The sequence below is a fragment of the Schistocerca cancellata genome, chromosome 2 (genome assembly GCF_023864275.1).
Source record: "Schistocerca cancellata isolate TAMUIC-IGC-003103 chromosome 2, iqSchCanc2.1, whole genome shotgun sequence".
Classification (NCBI taxonomy): domain Eukaryota; kingdom Metazoa; phylum Arthropoda; class Insecta; order Orthoptera; family Acrididae; genus Schistocerca; species Schistocerca cancellata.
The window spans coordinates 536,763,009-536,781,624 of NC_064627.1; the positions used below are offsets into that span (position 1 = coordinate 536,763,009).

At 42.0% G+C, this 18,616-nt stretch overlaps 1 protein-coding gene across 1 annotated transcript in view; it reads right to left on the bottom strand.

The window, feature by feature from the left end:
- Positions 1-18,616, bottom strand: part of LOC126162085 (putative inorganic phosphate cotransporter) — a 217,424-nt gene that overhangs the window by 77,266 nt on the left and 121,542 nt on the right. Inside the window, exons 6-7 of the mRNA XM_049918359.1 lie at positions 16,483-16,703; positions 12,296-12,442 (exon numbers count right to left, since the gene is read on the bottom strand). Of these exons, the coding sequence (XP_049774316.1) occupies positions 12,296-12,442; positions 16,483-16,703 (368 nt within the window). The remainder of the gene's footprint in view (positions 1-12,295; positions 12,443-16,482; positions 16,704-18,616) is intronic.

The following is an 18,616-nucleotide window of genomic DNA, read 5'->3' on the forward strand; positions in this document are numbered from 1 at the left end:
TTTCAGCAACTATATCATCGGAGTCTGGGGGTCGGTAGAAGGAGCCAATTATTAACTTAGTTCGGCTGTTAAGTATAACCTCCACCCATACCAATTCGCACGGAGTATCTACTTCGACTTCACTACAAGATAAACCACTACTGACAGACACAAACTCTCCACCACCAATTCTGCCTAATCTATCTTTCCTGAACACCGTCTGAGACTTTGTAAAAATTTCCGCAGAACTTATTTCAGGCTTTAGCCAGTTTTCTGTACCTATAACGATTTCAGCTTCTGTGATTTCTATTAGCGCTTGAAGCTCAGGGACTTTCTCAGCACAACTACAACAATTTACAACTACAATCCCGACTGTTCCTTGATCCAAGCACGTCCTGTATCTGCCATGCAGCCTTTGAGATTGCAGCCCACCCCGTACTTTGCCGAGGCCTTCTAACCTAAAAAACCACCCAGTCCATGCCACACAGCCTCCGCTACCCGTGTAACCGCCAGCTGAGTGTAGTGAACTCCTGACTTATTCAGCGGAACCCGAAACCCCACCACCCTATGGCGCAAGTCAAGGAATCTGCAGCCAACACGGTCGCAAAACCGTCTGAGCCTCTGATTCAGACCCTCCACCTGGCTCTGCACCAAAGGTCCGCAGTCGGTTCTGTCAACGATGCTTCAGATGGTGAGCTCTGCCTTCATCTCGTAAGCAAGACCGGCAGCCTTCACCAAATCAGATAGCCGCTGGAATCCAGAGAGAATTTCCTCAGATTCAAAGCGACACACGTCATTAGTGCCGACATGTGCCACCACCTGCAGCTGGTTGCACCCTGTGCTCTTCATGGCATCCGGAAGGACCCTTTCCACATCAGGAATGACTCCACCCGGAATACACACGTAGTGCACACTGGATTTCTTCCCCTCCTTAGCCGCCATATCCCTAAGGGGCCCCATTACGCGCCTGACATTGGAGCTCCCAACTACCAATAAGCCCACCCTCTGCGATTGCCCGGACCTTGAAGGCTGGGAATCATCCTCTGATACAGGGCAGGCTGCTGCATCTGGCTCAGCCAGAGACAGTATCTGAAACCTGTTTGTCAGATGCACCAGGGAGGCTTTCTGATCAGCCTCCGGGGACGTCTTTCGCTGCCTGCCATGCCTTGGAACGATCTCCCAATCAACCACAGGCGAGGGCTCAGCCCCACTGCGGGCAGCAACTGGGGCAACCACAGCGGCAGACCGATCTGGGGACAGATAGGACGAGATTGACATCCCCGTGATACCGAAGTCCGGCCCCCCACAGTGGTGCCCATTGGCAACAGCCTCAAGCTGCACGACCGAAGTCAGCGCCGCCTGCAGCTGTGAGCGAAGGGATGCCAACTCAGCCCTCATCCGAACACAGCAATAACAGTCCCTGTCCATTCTAATCGCTGTTGAACAACAGTTACTGAAACACGAGTCCGTGCCTAGATAACACAAGGGAAACACGCAAAGAATGTTTGAACTAATGTGTACAAATGCCTAACGACTGCGCTACAATCTGCCTGAATTTACGATTACAGTAACTAAAACTCGAAATTACACCTCCTATACAAAACTATGTAACAAGTAAGTGAGCTAGGAGTATACGACTTGCTGCTGGCAGCTGCTTATCCAACGGCGGCAGGAAGCACACTGGCTGTGACCAACCGGCACTGGCCGTTCAAAACAAAAACAGAAGACAAACGACTACGCGAATTTACACTATTCAGGTACTAAAGCGCGATGCTACAACTCTCAAATACTATAATACGCCAGAAATTTATGAATTAAACAATGCAGGTACCCAAAAACACCCAAAGAAATTAAGAATTAAACTATGTAACAAATAAGTGAGTTAGAAGTATATGATTTCCTGCTGGCAGCTGCTTATCCAATAGCGGCAGGAAGCACACTCTACTGTTAAATGTTTCAGTTAGCACAGTGATTTAGACACCTTTCCTCTGAGTTGATATCACTGAGTAATGGCCGCATATTCTTCAGTAGCGGGCTTCAAATCCTCGATCAGACCCACTGGTGGTTTCTGTAAATCACTCAGAACGAATGTTGGGGTAGGTCTGTAAAACAATCCTCAAATGTTTGCTCCATTAACCACTCACCATAACAAACCATTGTTTCCCCAGCTACTTTCTACTCCATTACACGACATTTAGGTGCCAAAGCAGCATTCCACCCCCACCCCCTCCCTCCATAATGCCAATGGCTTCGCTGCGAACTACAGAAACCATGAAATAATTGTTTAAATCATCTGCTAAATAATTACTAGCAGTTTTGATGGAAACAAAGATCCCATGAGCGTTAAATTTAGTTCAGTTTGTTCAACAAAGCTCAGTATGGCGTACCAAAATTTTCATTTATTGTGTGATTATTATTTTGCCTTATCTGCTAATATCAGTAAATATTTAAAAACTGACTGTACTTGAAACACATGTTCCATGAACTGAGCAATATTTCACAACCACAAACACTGAGGATCAAATTTTTGACCAGACCAGTTTCAGGCGAGCTGCACTTCTGTTTTCAAGAGCTCTACAGTATGGTTTAGTGGTATTTATGCTACTTTAACGCAGACCTTACAGCTTCAGTATGTCAGTAGCTATTATGAACATTGGCCACAAAGGATAATACCCATATACATGGTATTACTTTCTGAATACTTCGTTAGCAATCTTCAAACCTGTGTAAATCATTGTTATTCACATTGTGTGATGCAGCTTTTCATGAAGAGGTGCTAACTCTATTACTATTAGTGCATTATATATATATATATATATATAAAGCATATGTGTGCATTTGTGGGATCTCTTCCCAAACCCCTGGATCGATTTCAACAAAATTTTGTATAGACACAGTAGGCCTCACGAGTATCAGAATTGTACGAGTTATAACCTCCTAGCTGCAATATGAGCAGAGATATGGGCCAAATCGTGTTTCTTCCAGCGCCTGCATGACAGGCATGTTGTGTGAGAGTGACATTGGTCTGCCAAATAAATATGCTTTGCAGGCCAACCTACATGTCAGGGACAAGAAATTGTTGTCCAGGGCCAGACATGTAGGATGCCCCACACAACACGCATATTGTGTTGTAGTATCAGACTTCTTCATCGATGGCTTTTCATGGCAGCCTGTATGTCAGGGGCAAATATTATTCTCAGACCCACGAAGTGTAGCCTGCCCTGCATGACAAGCATGTTGTGGGAATAGTATAGGCCTACTTTATTGAACTATATTGCAGGGGCTACACATGACAGTGAATATGACAGGGGACAGATTAAGATGTATAAAGGAGGGGGACGGACAGTGTGAGTAGGTGCAGGATATGAACAGAGGGAGAACAGGAGGGGAAGATTCATGTGGCATTTGGAAGAGTAGAGGAGTAGTGAACACGTGGTAAAGGAAGAGGGGGAGGCAGGAGAGAGAGGGGGAGGGGAGATACAGTCAGAGGGGAGAGGGGGTTGTAAGATATAGATAAAAGAGGGGAAGAAAGAGGCAGAGAAAATGCAGAGCACAAAATAGACCGATAGAAGTGGAAGGACAGGTTGGGGAGACAGAGGGAGGAAGATGTAAACACAGAGAGGGAAGGAGGAGGTGTGTTCATTGTATATATAAAACAGACTATGTATGTAATTATGTATGTCCAGGACCTCCTCCCAAACTCTTGAATCGATTTCAACCAAATTTGGCTAACTAATTGCAAATTTCATGAGAATCAGCACTGTAAGATAACTGTAAGCTCCAATTTCATCAGACAAACTATCAGTCAATTTTTTTCCCCTTTTATTTTTTCAGCTACTAACTTATAGGCTGATCTACATGACAGATGTGTTGTGTGGGAACAGTATCGATCCGCAATATTACTGTGCACCACAGCCTACACACCAGGAGCAAAGAAACTGTTTCCAAGCCTCCACTGTGTACAGCGTTTCCCCCCCCCCCCCCCCCCCCCAAAGACCATGGACCTTGCCGTTGGTGAGGAGGCTTGCGTGCCTCAGCGATACAGATGGCCGTACCGTAGGTACAACCACAACGGAGGGGTTATCTGTTGAGAGGCCAGAAAAGGGACAGCAGCCTTTTCAGTAGTTGCAGGGCAACAGTCTGGATGATTGACGGGTCTGGCCCTGTAACACTAACCAAAACGGCCTTGCTGTGTTGGTACTGCGAACGGCTGAAAGCAAGGGGAAACTACAGCCGTAATTTTTCCTGAGGGCATACAGCTTTACGGTATGGTTAAATGATGATGGCGTCCTCTTGGGTAAAATATTCCGGAGGTAAAATAGTCCCTCATTCGGATCTCCGGGCGGGGACTACTCAGAAGGACGTCGTTATCAGGAGAAAGGAAACGGGCGTTCTACGGATCGGAGCGTGGAATGTCAGATCCCTTAATCGAGCAGGTAGGTTAGAAAATTTAAAAAGGAAATGGATAGGTTAAAGTTAGATATAGTAGGAATTAGTGAAGTTCGGTGGCAGGAGGAACAAGACTTTTGGTTAGGCGAATACAGGGTTATAAATATAAAATCAAATAGGGGTAATGCAAGAGTCGGTTTAATAATGAATAAAAAAAATAGGAGTGCTGGTAAACTACTACAAACAGCATAGTGAACGCCTTATTGTGGCCAAGATAGACACGAGGCCCACGCCTACTACAGTAGTACAAGTTTATATGCCAACTAGCTCTGCAGATGACGAAGAAATTGAAGAAATGTATGATGAGATAGAAGAAATTATTCAGATAGTGAAGGGGGACGAAAATTTAATAGTAATGGGTGACTGGAATTCGGTAGTAGTTTAATATTTTTTTGTGGGATCTAAAATTTAAAAACCTCTCTCACACCGGGCTGATTTAGCATCACTGATCAGGATAGTAAAAACATGCGTATATTAAGGGAATTTTCATTCACAAAGCAGGCTTATCACATTCACACAGTTCAATACTGTTCTATCCTGATTAAATTGAGCTTAACTTAAATTCCATAAGGCAGTGACGCAATTTCGAAGTCTCGGTGCTACGACAATTGTCAGTCGATCTCCTGAAAACATTTGTAATAATTATTAACTTTCGGTGATCACATGGGGAAGACCGGAGATCTGCTGGTAAGACCGTGTTAGCCTATTTATTTGAAGTAACTGGATATCTTAAGTATACAAAACGGCAGGTTCGTCCAGCGTACATCAGACGTTCCCCACTGATCCCGTGCAACACAGCGTAGTAAGCAGACACTGTCAATAATAATCAGTTAAATAATACGCAAACACACTTACTTTAGTTTAGTTCATGTACTAAATTCCTTCTCATACAGAATCTCATCAGGATGGCGACTAGCTCAACAATACATACATATACATCCTCGTTCTTTCACGGCTAATCGGCAGGCATTGCCTCATTCTTTTCATAAGAGAAAACAGATAGCAGAGAAGCTATTCCATGGAGTAAATGGACGCTCCAAGGAATAATAGGGCTTGAAACTACTTTGCATTGATAATCACCATATATTAAAGTTTAGGAATCGGTAAGATAAGAAAAGATATTTCGAGATATGTACTGAGTTATATAATTTATCAAATTTCTGATAATATCGCGGAGAGACCGCTGCAAGAGAGATTACAGTAGGAAAAGGGAGAGAAGGAAACGTAGTAGGTGAATATGGACTGGGGCTAAGAAATGAAAGAGGAAGCTGCCTGGTAGAATTTTGCATACAGCACAACTTAATCATAGCTAACACTTGGTTCAAGAAACATAAAAGAAGGTTGTATACATGGAACAAGCCTGGTGATACTGACACGTTTCAAATAGATTATATAACGGTAAGATAGAGATTTAGGAACCAGGTTTTAAATTGTAAGACATTTCCAGGGGCAGATAACAATCTATTGGTTATGAACTGTAGATTAAAACTGAAGAAATTGCAAAAAGGTGGGAATTTAAGGATAAGAAATACAGTAGAAGAGGAATGGGTAGCTTTGAGAGATGAAGTAGTGAAGGCAGCAGAGGATCAGGTAGGTAAAAAGACGAGGGGTAGTAGAAATCCTTGGGTAACAGAAGAAATATTGAATTTAATTGATGAATGGAGAAAATATAAAAATGCAATAAATGCAGCAGGCAAAAAGGAGTACAAACGTCTCAAAAGTGAGATTGACAGGAAGAGCAAAATGGCTAAGCAGGGATGGCTAGAGGACAAATGTAAGGATGTAGAGGCTTATCTCACGAGGGGTAAGATAGATACTGCCTACAGGAAAATTAGAGAGACCTTTGGAGAAAAGAGAACCACTTGTATAAATATCAAGAGCTCAGATGGAAACCCAGTTCTAAGCAAAGAAGGGAAAGCAGAAAGGTGGAAGGAGTATATAGAGGGTCTATACAAGGGGGATGTACATGAGGACAATCTTATGGAAATGGAAGAGAATGTAGATGAAGATGAAATGGGAGATATGATACTGCGTGAAGAGTTTGACAGAGCACTGCAAGACCTAAGTCGAAACAAGGCCCCGGGAGTAGACAACATTCCATTAGAACTACTGACAGCCTTGGGAGAGCCAGTCCTGACAACACTCTACCATCTGGTGAGCAAGATGTATGAGACAGGCGAAATACCCTCAGACTTCAAGAAGAATATAATAATTCCAATCCCAAAGAAAGCAGGTGCTGACAGATGTGAAAATTACCGAACAGTCAGTTTAATAAGTCACGGATGCAAAATACTAACGCGAATTCTTTACAGACGAATGGAAAAACTGGTAGAAGCCGACCTCGGGGAAGATCAGTTTGGATTCCGTAGAAATATTGGAACACGTGAGGCAATACTGACCCTGCCACTTATCTTAGAAGCTAGATTAACGAAAGGCAAACCTACGTTTCTAGCATTTGTAGACTTAGAGAAAGCTATTGACAATGTTGACTGGAATACTCTCTTTCAAATTCTGAAGGTGGCAAGGGTAAAATACAGGGAGCGAAAGGCTATTTACAATTTGTACAGAAACCAGATGGCAGTTATAAGAGTCGAGGGACATGAAAGGGAAGCAGTGGTTGGGAAGGGAGTGAGACAGGGTTGTAGCCTCTCCCTGATGTTATTCAATCTGTATATTGAGCAAGTAGTGAAGGAAACAAACGAAAAATTCGGAGTAGGTATTAAAATCCATGGAGCAGAAATAAAAACATTGAGTTTCACCGATGACATAATTCTGTCAGAGACAGCAACGGACTTGGAAGAGAAGTTGAACGGAATGGATAGTGTCTTGAAAGGAGTATATAAGATGAACACCAACAAAAGCAAAACGAGAATAATGGAATGTAGTCGAATTAAGTCGGGTGATGCTGAGGGAATTAGAGTAGGAAACGAGACGCTTAAAGTAGTAAATAAGTTTTGCTATTTGGGGAGCAAAATAACTGATGATAATAATATGGTCGAAGTAGAGAGGATATAAAATGTAGACTGGCAATGGCAAGGAAAGCGTTTCTGAAGAAGAGAAATTTGTTAACATTGAGTATAGATTTAAGTGTCAGGAAGTCATTTCTGAAAGTGTTTGTATGGAGTGTAGCCATGTATGGAAGTGAAACATGGACGATAACTAGTTTGTACAAGAAGAGAATAGAAGCTTTCGAAATGTGGTGCTACAGAAGAATGCTGAAGATTAGATGGGTAGATCACATAACTAATGAGGAGGTATTGAATAGGATTGGGGAGAAGTTTGTGGCACAACTTAACTAGAAGAAGGGATTGGTTGGTAGGACATGTTCTGAGGCATCAAGGGATCACAAATTTAGTATTGGAGGCCACCGTGGAGGGTAAAAATCGTAGAGGGAGACCAAGGGATGAATACACTAACACATACAGAAGGATGTAGGTTGCAGTAGATACTGGGAGATGAAGAAGCTTGCACAGGATAGAGTAGCATGGAGAGCTGCATCAAACCAGTCTCAGGACTGAAGACCACAACAACAACAACAACATGTGCGGCCTTATCAAAGAGGGCAGAGAGGTGGACAGAGGTTCACAGCACTCTCCTCCAATTCTGCCCTTGGGGCGGGAAACTGTCCCTAAAGGCGGAAGAGTCACCAGTGATCAATGGCATAATGATGCACAAGGCAATGGAAACCACTGCATTAAAGAAACATAACGTGTATCGACAGGGATGTCGCCTGTAACTGAAAAAGTGTCATGATGGTCTTTCCATTGGCAAAAGATTCTGGACTAGTCCCCTGTTCAGATCTCTGGGAGGGGACTACCATGGGGTAAGTGATCATGAGAAAAAAATTTTAATAACCGACGAAAGGGTAACATTCACCTAGTCAGGGTGCGGAATCTCAGAAGTTTGAATGCGGTAGGGAAGCTATAAAATCTGAAAAGGGAAATACTATTTTGGGTGCAAATGAAGTGAAATGGAAAGGAGCAAGGATTTCTGGTCGGATGACTATAGGGTAATATCATAGCAGCAGAAAATGGTGTAACAGGTGTAGGTTTCTTTAGGAATAGGAAGGTAGGGCAGAGAGTAAGTTACTGTGAGCAGTTCAGTGATAGGATTTTTCTCATCAGAATTGACAGTAAACCACCACTGACAATGAAAGTTCAGGTATATATGCCAACATCCCAAGCTGAACATTAAGAAACAGGCAAATTATATGAGGATATTAAACAGGTAATTCAGCACATAAAGGGAGAAGATGAAAATCTAACAGGCATTAGAGATTGGAATTAAGTTGTAGAGGAAGGTAGGGGAAGGAGTACAAGAAAGGGTTACAGGAGAATATGGGTTTTGCACTAGAAATGAGAGAGGAGAAAGAATTGAGTTCTGAAGTAAATTTCAGGTAGTAACAGCGGTTACTTTGTTCAAGAATCACAAGAGGAGGGGTATACTTGGAAAAGGCTGGGACATACAAGAAGATTTCAGTTAGATTACATCATTGTTAGGCAGAGATTCCGAAATCAGATACTGGATTGTAAGGCATACCCAGCAGCTGATATAGACTCACAATTTAGCAGTGATGAAGAATAGGCTGAAGTTTAAGAGACTATTAAGAAGGAAGCAATGCACAAAGAAGTGGAATACAGTACTAAGGAATGAAGAGAAACACTTGACATTCTCTGAGGATATAGATACTACGATAAGGAACAGCTCAGTAGCCAGTACAGTTGAAGTGGAATGGACATCTCTAAAAAGGGTAGTCACATGAGTTGGAAAGAAAAATATAAGTACAAAGATCATAGCTGTGAAAAAACTGAGGATAACAGAAGAAATACTTTAGTTGACTGATGAAAGAGGGAAGTACAAACATGTTCAGGAAAATTCAGGCATTCAGAAATACAATTCACTTAGGAGTGAGACAAACAGGAAGTGCAGGGAAGCTAAGACGAAATGGCTGCATGAGAAATGTGAAGAAATTCAAAAAGAAATGATTGTCGGAAGGCCTGGTTCAGTATGCAGAAAAGTGAAAATAAACTTCAGTGATATTAAAAGCAAGGGTGACACCAATAGAATGCAATGAGAATTCCACTGTTAAATGCAAGGGACAGAGCATATAGGTGGAAAGAGTATAGTGAAGGCCTCTATGATGGGGAAGACTAATCCGATGACGTGATAGAAAAAGGAAGAGGAGTCGATATAGAAGAGATAGGGGATTCAGTATTAGAATCATAATTTTAAAAGGCTTTGGAAGACTTTAAATCGAATAGGGCAGAAGAGATGAATAATAGTCCGCCAGAATTTCTAAAATCATTGGAGGAAGTGGCAACAATCCAACTACTCACATTGGTATGTAGAATGTATGAATGTGGCGATATACCATCTGACTATCGGAAAAATATGATCCACACAATTCCGAAGATTGCAAGAGCATGCAAGTGTGAGAATTATCGCACAATTAGCTTAAAACCTTATGCATTACGTTGCTGACAGAAGAATGAAAAAGAAAATTGAGGATATGTTAGCTAACGATCAGTTTGGCTTTGGGAAAGATAAAGACATCACAGAGGCAGTTCTGATGTGTTTCATACTGGAAGCAAGACTACAGAAAAATCAAAACACTTTCATAGGTTTTGTCGACCTGGAAAAAGTGTTCAACAATGTCAAATGGTTCAAGATGTACGAAATTCTGAGAAAATTAGGGATCTACCACAGAGAAATAAGGGTAACATACAATATGTGCAAGAGCCAAGAGGGAACGATCAGACTGGAAGACGAAGAACGGACTGCTCGGACTGAAAAGAACGTATGACAGGGATGTAATCTTTTGCCTCTTCTGTTCAATCTGTACATCGAAGAAGCGATTACGGAAATAAAAGAAAGGTTGAAGCGTGGAATTAAAATTCAAGGTGAAAGGACTCAGTGATAAGATTCGCTAATGAAATTTTTATTCTCAGTGAAAGTGAAGAAGAATTACAGGCTGTGTTGAATAGAATGAACAGTGTAATGAGTGCAGAATGTGGATTGAGAATAAATAGAAGAAAGACGAAAGTAATGAGAAGCACCAAGAATGAGAACAACGAGAAACTTAACATCTGGATTGGTCATCACAAAATCCGTGAAGGAATTCTGCTACCTAAACAGGAAAGTAACAGATGATGGGTGGAGCAAGGACATAAAAAAACAGGCTAGCACTGGCAAAAAGGGCATTCCTGGCCAAAACTAGTGTCGGACATACGCCTTAATTTGAGGAAAAAATTTCTAGGATTGTACGCTTTGGTGTACAGCATTGTATGGTAGTGAAACACAGACGGTGGGAAAACCGGAACAGAAGCGAATCGAAGCATTTCAGATGTGATGCTACAGAAGAATGTTGAAAACTAGGTGGAGTGATAAGTCAAGTAATAAGGGGGTTCTCCACAGAATTGGCGAGGAAAGGAATGTATGGAGAACACTGACAAGTTGAAGGAACAGGATGATAGAAAATCTGTTAAGACATCAGGGAATTACTTCTATGGTTTTAGACGGAGCTGTACAAGGTAAAAACTGCAGAGGAAGACAGAGTTGGAATACAACCAGCAAATAATTGAGTATATTGGTTGCAAATGCATCTATGAGATGAGGTTGGCATAGGAGAGGAATTCTTGGTAGGCCACATGAAACTAGTCAGAAGACTGATGACTAAAAAAAAAAGTGTGAATGGATATGGCAGGGCAAGTCTGAGATGTACTGAGGAGAGGACAGAGCAGGAGCAGCAGGATAGGAAGGGAGGTGGGGACAGGAGTGGATGGTGAGAGAGGTAAGATGGAGAGGAGGTATAGGGAGAGGAGGCAGGAGGAGGGGCAGAGACAGGAGGAGGAGAAGAGATATGTGGAGGTGGAGACATAGACATCGATGGGGTTAGTGAAAAGGAGGAAATGAATACAGTCTTGTGGTGAGAAAGAGGTGTAATGAGAAGAGACAGGAAGAGTTGGAGAGAGAGAGAGATGGGGGCAGGAGAAGATATACACAAGTTGAGGGGAGGGACTAAGAGAGGGAGGGGAGGAAGAGATGAACAGGAACTGGGGTGGATGAAAAGAACGGAGGGAGAACTGGGAAGAGGAGACTGACAGAGAGAAGTAGGGGGGGAGTGGATGGATAGAGAGGAGAGGGAAGAGGAGATAGACAGAGAGGGGGAAGAGTAGAATGAGGGGAACAGGAGGGGACAGGTAGAGAGAGGGGACAAGAGGGGTTTGGCAAAGGGAAGGGACAGGAAGGGATTGGTAGCGATCGAGGGGAGGAGTAGATGGGCAAAAGTAGGGGAACAGGAAATGGGAAGAGAAGTGGGGAGGAAGAGAAAGGCACAGAAAGAGGAGAAGAGGAGAAGGGCAGAGAGGGGGATGAGGAGGAAATGGACATACAGAGGGCAAAGAGGAAATGAGTCAGTGGGTGGGGGAGCGAGGAGATAGTTGACAGATGGGGGAAAAGGATGTTGACAGAGAGGTGGGTAAAGGAGGAGATTGTCAAAGAGGAGGAAGGAGGAGATGGGTAGAGTGGAGGACGACGAGATGGACCAAGTGTGGGGGGAGGAGGTCATGTGCAATATATGTGACAAATACACATGTGTGCGAAGCCACGGGGAAAAGGCTAATATTATAATAAACTGATGAGACCTCTCATAGTATATCTCACAAAAGCTCGCAGATGCCCATTTATTTCACATTCGACATATGAAATGACATTCCCCAACATTTTTATGCGAATCTGCAGCAAATCCGTGTGTCAGGGTAGGGGTTTTCAGAAAATGGCTGGTGAGAAACAGAGAGCCAGTAAAGCAGCAATGTGCTTCGTTACAAGAATCCGCCAGTGGTGGACAACAAGCAGAGAGCAGCCTCACCATGCCGATACCCCAGCCGTGGATGTTCCTCATGTAGGTGGGCGCCTGCGTCAGTACCGTGAACAGCCCCCAGCAGCCTCCCCACTGCGCGAAGACGATCAGCCACACTTGTGGTGAGGTCAGGATGTGCTTCCAAGGCGTAGCTGGCTGCAACAACACCAGCACTCTCCTCACGTAAATGCTCAAACGGACAGCAAAAGTCATTATTCATATTTAAATAGATCTTAAAATATACGCTGAAGTTAGACCATCGTCACACGTGGTGGTAGTCTGAAGGCAAACAGACAATGAAACCAAGCGCTACAAAGATGGGGATTCCTAGCTCAGTCCCTGAAGTTCACATCCCCATCCGATCGCCTCAGAAGTCAGTGTAACAGAACAAAAACATTCACTGGTTCTAAGAGCTGGTAGTGAATCCGTGTTACCCAACTGAGGACAAGACCTGAGTGCTAGCTGGAGAAACATCTGCATACTTTTTCACACTTCTTCCTCGTGTAAGACATTGTCACATAAACAGTAATTTAAGGTAATAATAATAATAATACATAGTCAGCGTTTACAGAATTACTGCAATGCTGTAAACATATATAACAGAAAATAATCCATTTAATCACATTAACGTATGATACACAGGACATAAAATCCCGTTTGAGTCAATTGAACATCTCATGACTTTATTGATTGTACAGCATTGGTTGCCAATTATTAATACATTAACACAGACTTAGCTTACTCGTAATTTAAATATTACCTTAAGACATAGTTATAGTTAATTAATGTTGGGATGTCATCCGTAACGTATTGAGTAGAATAGGCGAAAAGATACAACTAAAATTATAATAACATATGTAACACGACCTACGTTAATATTGAGACAGCAGGAAAATGTCACTGGCAGAAATAAATAAATAAATAAATAATGTATTTCTTCCTTTTACATGGTCACTGATATCGTCCTTATGGCTCAGACAATATGTTTCGTGATTCCCTGCAATAACAGGAAAAAAAGGTAAGCCAGTATCACCCTCCTTCATTATAATATTCCTCACATTGTTTTTACTAGTGACTTAAGTCTTGCTTTCATCATTTAAATGGAGTTATTACCAAACCAAAGAAGAGAACAACGATTCGTTACGCGAGCACTGAATCAGAATATGAAAGGACCGAGCATATCATTCTCTATATCTAATCTGTGGAGCTAGGAAATGATGATTTCGCTAAATACTGAATGTTGCATTATAATCCATCGATTGTTGTTACCATTCATACGCCCTCTGGTTCTGATGATCGTTCTCGGATTTCTAGAGAGAAGAGTTTCAGAATCACATTTAATAGCAAGATAGTCATTGCGTCTGTAAAGGAAACATGTAACTCTACACAGTAATATCGTTTTAAGTGACCTAGTGAAATCTGTTCCCTGAACAAAAGCTTGGCCTTGATGGCCCTTTGCAATACTACTTACGATAAGGCTAACGCTGAAAAGATGTCTACATTTCAGTTCTAGTTTTTCGGTGGCTCTTTCCACATTCGCCACATACAACAGGAATCGAAACTGTGACTTCTTGTACTTTCTCACACTCATCCCGATACTCGTCCCGGCCCTCTGTAAATTGTGACACTCGGAATGCTGTGCAGTCCTCCTCCAACAGAGCGCCCGTCCTATACAGTGCACTTCACAAACCAAGTGAGATAACCTGGTGGTAAGACACTGGATTAATCTTAGGAGGGACGGCAGTTGATACCCCTATCCTGTCCTCTAGATAGGTGTTCCATTGTTTTCCTAAGTCGCTTAAACTTTCCATTACCACTGGACGGAATGCGTTCCTCGAGAGATCATCAGAGAACCAGTGGGAATTTTCTGCATGTTGCTAATATGTATCAGTGTCCTATTGGTAAAAGATATCCTGCTCTTGGTTTGCAGAATTCTTCTAATTATGGCTTGCACCCGTACATTCCGCTGTCTTCAAGTTTTATTTTTAATCCTCTGCAGGTAGGCAGCCTAATCGTGTCAATTAATGGCGCACAGATTTACGTTTGCTGCGTCAAAAACAGTGTCCATACTGAACACCTATAATGTGAGTCTTGGAGAGACTCTGCGTCCAGTGATACGTATCTTTTTTCCGAACGCCTTGTAGTTTTTGCGCAGTCCTCTTCCGAGACTCCGAAGGTACTCATGAATAACCACGTGTGCCCCACTCCTCCCGTCATTGGAAAACGAAATGGCGGGAAATGTTTCTTCACACTGTACTTCTACCTACGACAGTAAATAAAATATACATACAATAATGTCTTCATCCTAGAAAAAAATCGGTAGTGAAGAGGTTAAGTTGAATGGTACTTCCGATTATCCTTCCCCTATCCGAGCTTGTGTACCATCTCCAATACCATTGTCGTCGATAGGACGTTAAACCCTAATGGTTCTTCTTTTTGTACTTCACAAGGCCCTGCGCCTGATTCCTCCTATCTCGTGCCCAGTCAGCTTCCCACAACTGATCAGCACAGCGCCGTGTTTATAGATTAATCGGCTTCAGTCGTGAATATTCTCTTTAGTACTTGTTTTGTAAACAAAACCGCCTTTTCTTGCTGCAACTTAATTTATTTTTCCCAGATGCGTTTTTCTTGCTCAAAGCATCTTCAGTGGGATAGTTTTCTGTGATCTGGGTTTCCTCTTATCTGGTCTGGAAGTCGCACTATCCCTTTATTTCCGAAACATAAGCACAATTTTGTATTCCGAACTTTTTCACACTGTTTACCATGTTTCTCCTTTTTGTGGTGTGCTATTATTCTTTTGCCATTAGATATAGCTATTTGTTCGAACACTGTGGTTGTTAAAAGCACTCAAGAAAACCAGCTACTTCAGAACATATCATGCAAAAAATTTAATAGATATGTATTGGTAGAACAAAACAGCGTTATTTACATAACTATTTTTATTCACCAAACGTGTTTTGACGACGTTAGCCGTTATCAGTAGATGCCCTTTTATGTACACATACGAAATTTTGTTCCAGTGTGGTTAGTGAGGCAAAAGCCGAAATGTTTGCACAGAACTAAAATTTTATTATTTTTTTAAACATATATGAGTTTCAGTTGGCACCTCCAATAACTGACAGGTTCTGCGTACTGGCTGTACACAGATTTCTTAGCATTACGCCATGCCATCTTGAGGTAAGTCACTTTTGTAGATTTTTGGCCTAAATTCCATTTTGCACTGGTAATGGAAACTAAAAATCATGAGAAGATTTGCCCTAATTACGAGCACGTTGATTTTGTAGGAAATTTCATGACTGTATAATGCTCTCAATGAAACTGCACAAAAAATACTTTTCTAGCAATTACGTTTGAATTTTCGGATACTCTCAATTCAAAAGGTATTGTCAATTCAAAAGGTATTATTTGCTACGGAGTGTGCTTGTGCCAAAGTTTATTTCTCCGGTTACCAATTTGCTGTCACTAGAGAAGTACTCGACAAAAATTTACATACTTCTCGACGCGGTCGACCTAGGTTGTCGATCTTCTATTATTTCGCCGTCTCTCTCTCTCTATCTCTCTCTCTCTCTCTCTCTCTCTCTCTCTCTCTCTCGCTCGCTCTCTCGCTCTTTCTCTGTGTGTGTGTGTTTTGTGACTTTTTATTTTTCATCTACTAATTAAGATGAGTTATTAGTAGAGTAATAATGTCGTTAATACTAGATTTTCGACGAATAGTTTCCTATTCACCATCTCGAAGAGTAGAAAGACTGTCGATACTTTGCCTCAACACAATGGTATTCCTTAGTTAGTTAGCAGAAAATATTTTATGACTGGCATTCGACAAGAATAGTTGCATTCATGGTACATTTATGTTTGTTACTTATTTTATTGTATACCGCCTTTATTATTTAAGAATTACTTACAGTAGCAGTAGGTTAACTGATAAATGCCTTATATGTTGCATTTTTCAGCAGATGCTTCTGTTAGTGGATATTTCTTCGATAGCGAACTGTTTGTTGTTGTTCTTCATACTATATTAAATAGAAGTTTTTAGTAGTCATTATGTCTAACATTCTCCAATGGACAATCTTGGTCTTCCGCCTTCTGAGTCCATGTATACGGTATCAGTTAGTTGTCTCGGAATTCTCTACATAAAAACTGATCGCTTTAAACGTTGACATGTAACACAGAACGTATAAAGAATACTGGCAGACTACCTTATAGACAGCAGTATCTTCTCCCAAACTGGCGTGGAGGTTTGCTAGCTCGGAGGTCGAGATACGGGGATGCTTGTGCGGGTGGTCGAAGATGAGGAGCCACCAGGCGAAGAACCAGACGGCCGCAGCCAATGCGGTGGCGTAGAAGACGGCGGGCCACCCCAGCCAGCCAATCAGGAGGCCCGAAACAAGGAACGTCAGCGCTGCGCCCATGCTGCTGCCTGCAGCACGTGTTATCTTTGCAGTATTCTTTTGACAGGTTTCACATCGACGCTGTTAAAAGCAGAGACTTAGACAGAGGAGGCAGTTTTAACAGCTGAAGGATGCGTAGCACTCGCCTGAGCGCATCACTCGCCAGGAGGTAGCAACTTGGCGTTGTCTGCAAACCCCAGCAAACGGTAACTTCAGATCCTACTATTGGCGGAAGAGAGAGACCACGTAGTAACATGTCTAGCAGAAAACAGCAGGTAGCGTGATGCGTTACTAGGTTTAGTTACTGCCGTTGGGAAAACCCAGATGATCGACGGTTGCAGGAAGCCGGCTGGGTGAGATACCACTACGGCACGAACTGAGCCGCTGAAAATTCGTTTTATGGCAGCAAAATAAAAAAAAAACTGAACCAATGCACTGTGTCCCAGGAGATGGTCAATATTCAGGGAAAAAACTGAAACAAGAAAAACTTCATACAGGCATATGCCCTATACTGAATGGTTTCCGAAATAGAACACATTTGACCCCAGATTACTAAACTATCGTAAAATTTACGACTGCTATAAGCGTAGGGTATAAAACACGACATTTTGTTATTAATTTGGTATTTAACATACCCTTGGAGATTCAATAACTGTAATTAACTAAAGCATAACTTATACTTTATGACTTCCTTTGAATAACATGTCGTGTAGTAAACTTTTCGGTAACATTTTCCCCCCTTTAGTGTTCTAGGGTTAATGTACATTTGTTTTTGGGCTAGTGGCGCGATTGCCCTAGTCACTTAATTAGTCGTGACAGTACGATAAAATGACCACCAAAATCGCTAGACCATGCGCCGTTAGACGTTTTTTACGAGATTGGATGAAGTCTGAGGTGTACAACAGAAACGTGAATTCGCGAGGTGAACTGCTTGGCATCATGGTCGCTGCTGCCCTCATCAGGGAACGTCCAGAGGCCGTCAATCGTATTCTCCCAAGGGTGCTCAAATGCACTGATGCTGACAATGGTATATTCCAGCATTTATTGTGAACTGCACAAAAGCTGTACTGTGAAACGTACGACGATGTTTAGAGATGAATGTGTTAAAAATACGTAATTTTCCATTTATTGTTTGTAAAACGCATGTCGTAATGTTGACTAACTCTTATACATGTGTGTATCTGTAAACACGACAATATAGTAACAAACAGAAGAAAAGAAAGACGTACATTAAATATGTTATATCTCGGAAACCATTCGGAATAGGGTATATGTCCAAATGAAGTTTTATTTCAAATGACTGTTTCTATCATATCCGTGATTATCCATCATTCGTCTAGTGGCACCCAAAGTTACGCGAGTATACGGAATTAAAGAGAAAACCGAGACGACAATGCACAGCCATAGGCGCTCTCAATACACCTACCAGAAATTAAATTATTCAAGATGAAAGATTTGTAAACACATATGAATTTAGAAAATTAAGAACCCCAAAATGCCATTAGCGGTTCTGAACATCCAATAGCATAATTTTGATACGTACAATATGTTTATATAATATAGCGAAACTGAGCGTTAAGGAGAGCAATGAGAGAAGCGTTCAATGGTTTTGAAAGTAAGACGTTGTCAACCGACCTGAGTAAAAACCCTAAGAGATTTTGGTCGTACGTAAAATCAGTAAGTGGGGCAAAATCATCTACTCATTCTCTCGGCGATCACACCGGCGCCGAAACGAAAGATAACAGAGAGAAGGCCGAAATACTGAATTCAGTCTTCCGAAGTTATTTCACCGCGGAAGATCGTAACAGCGTCCCTCCTTTCAGTCGTCGTACGAACATCGAAATGGCAGATATTGAGATAATCGATCGCGGAAAGACTTCAGGACCTGATGAGATACCTATAAGTTTCTATAAAAATATCCGAAAGAACTTGCTCCCCTTCT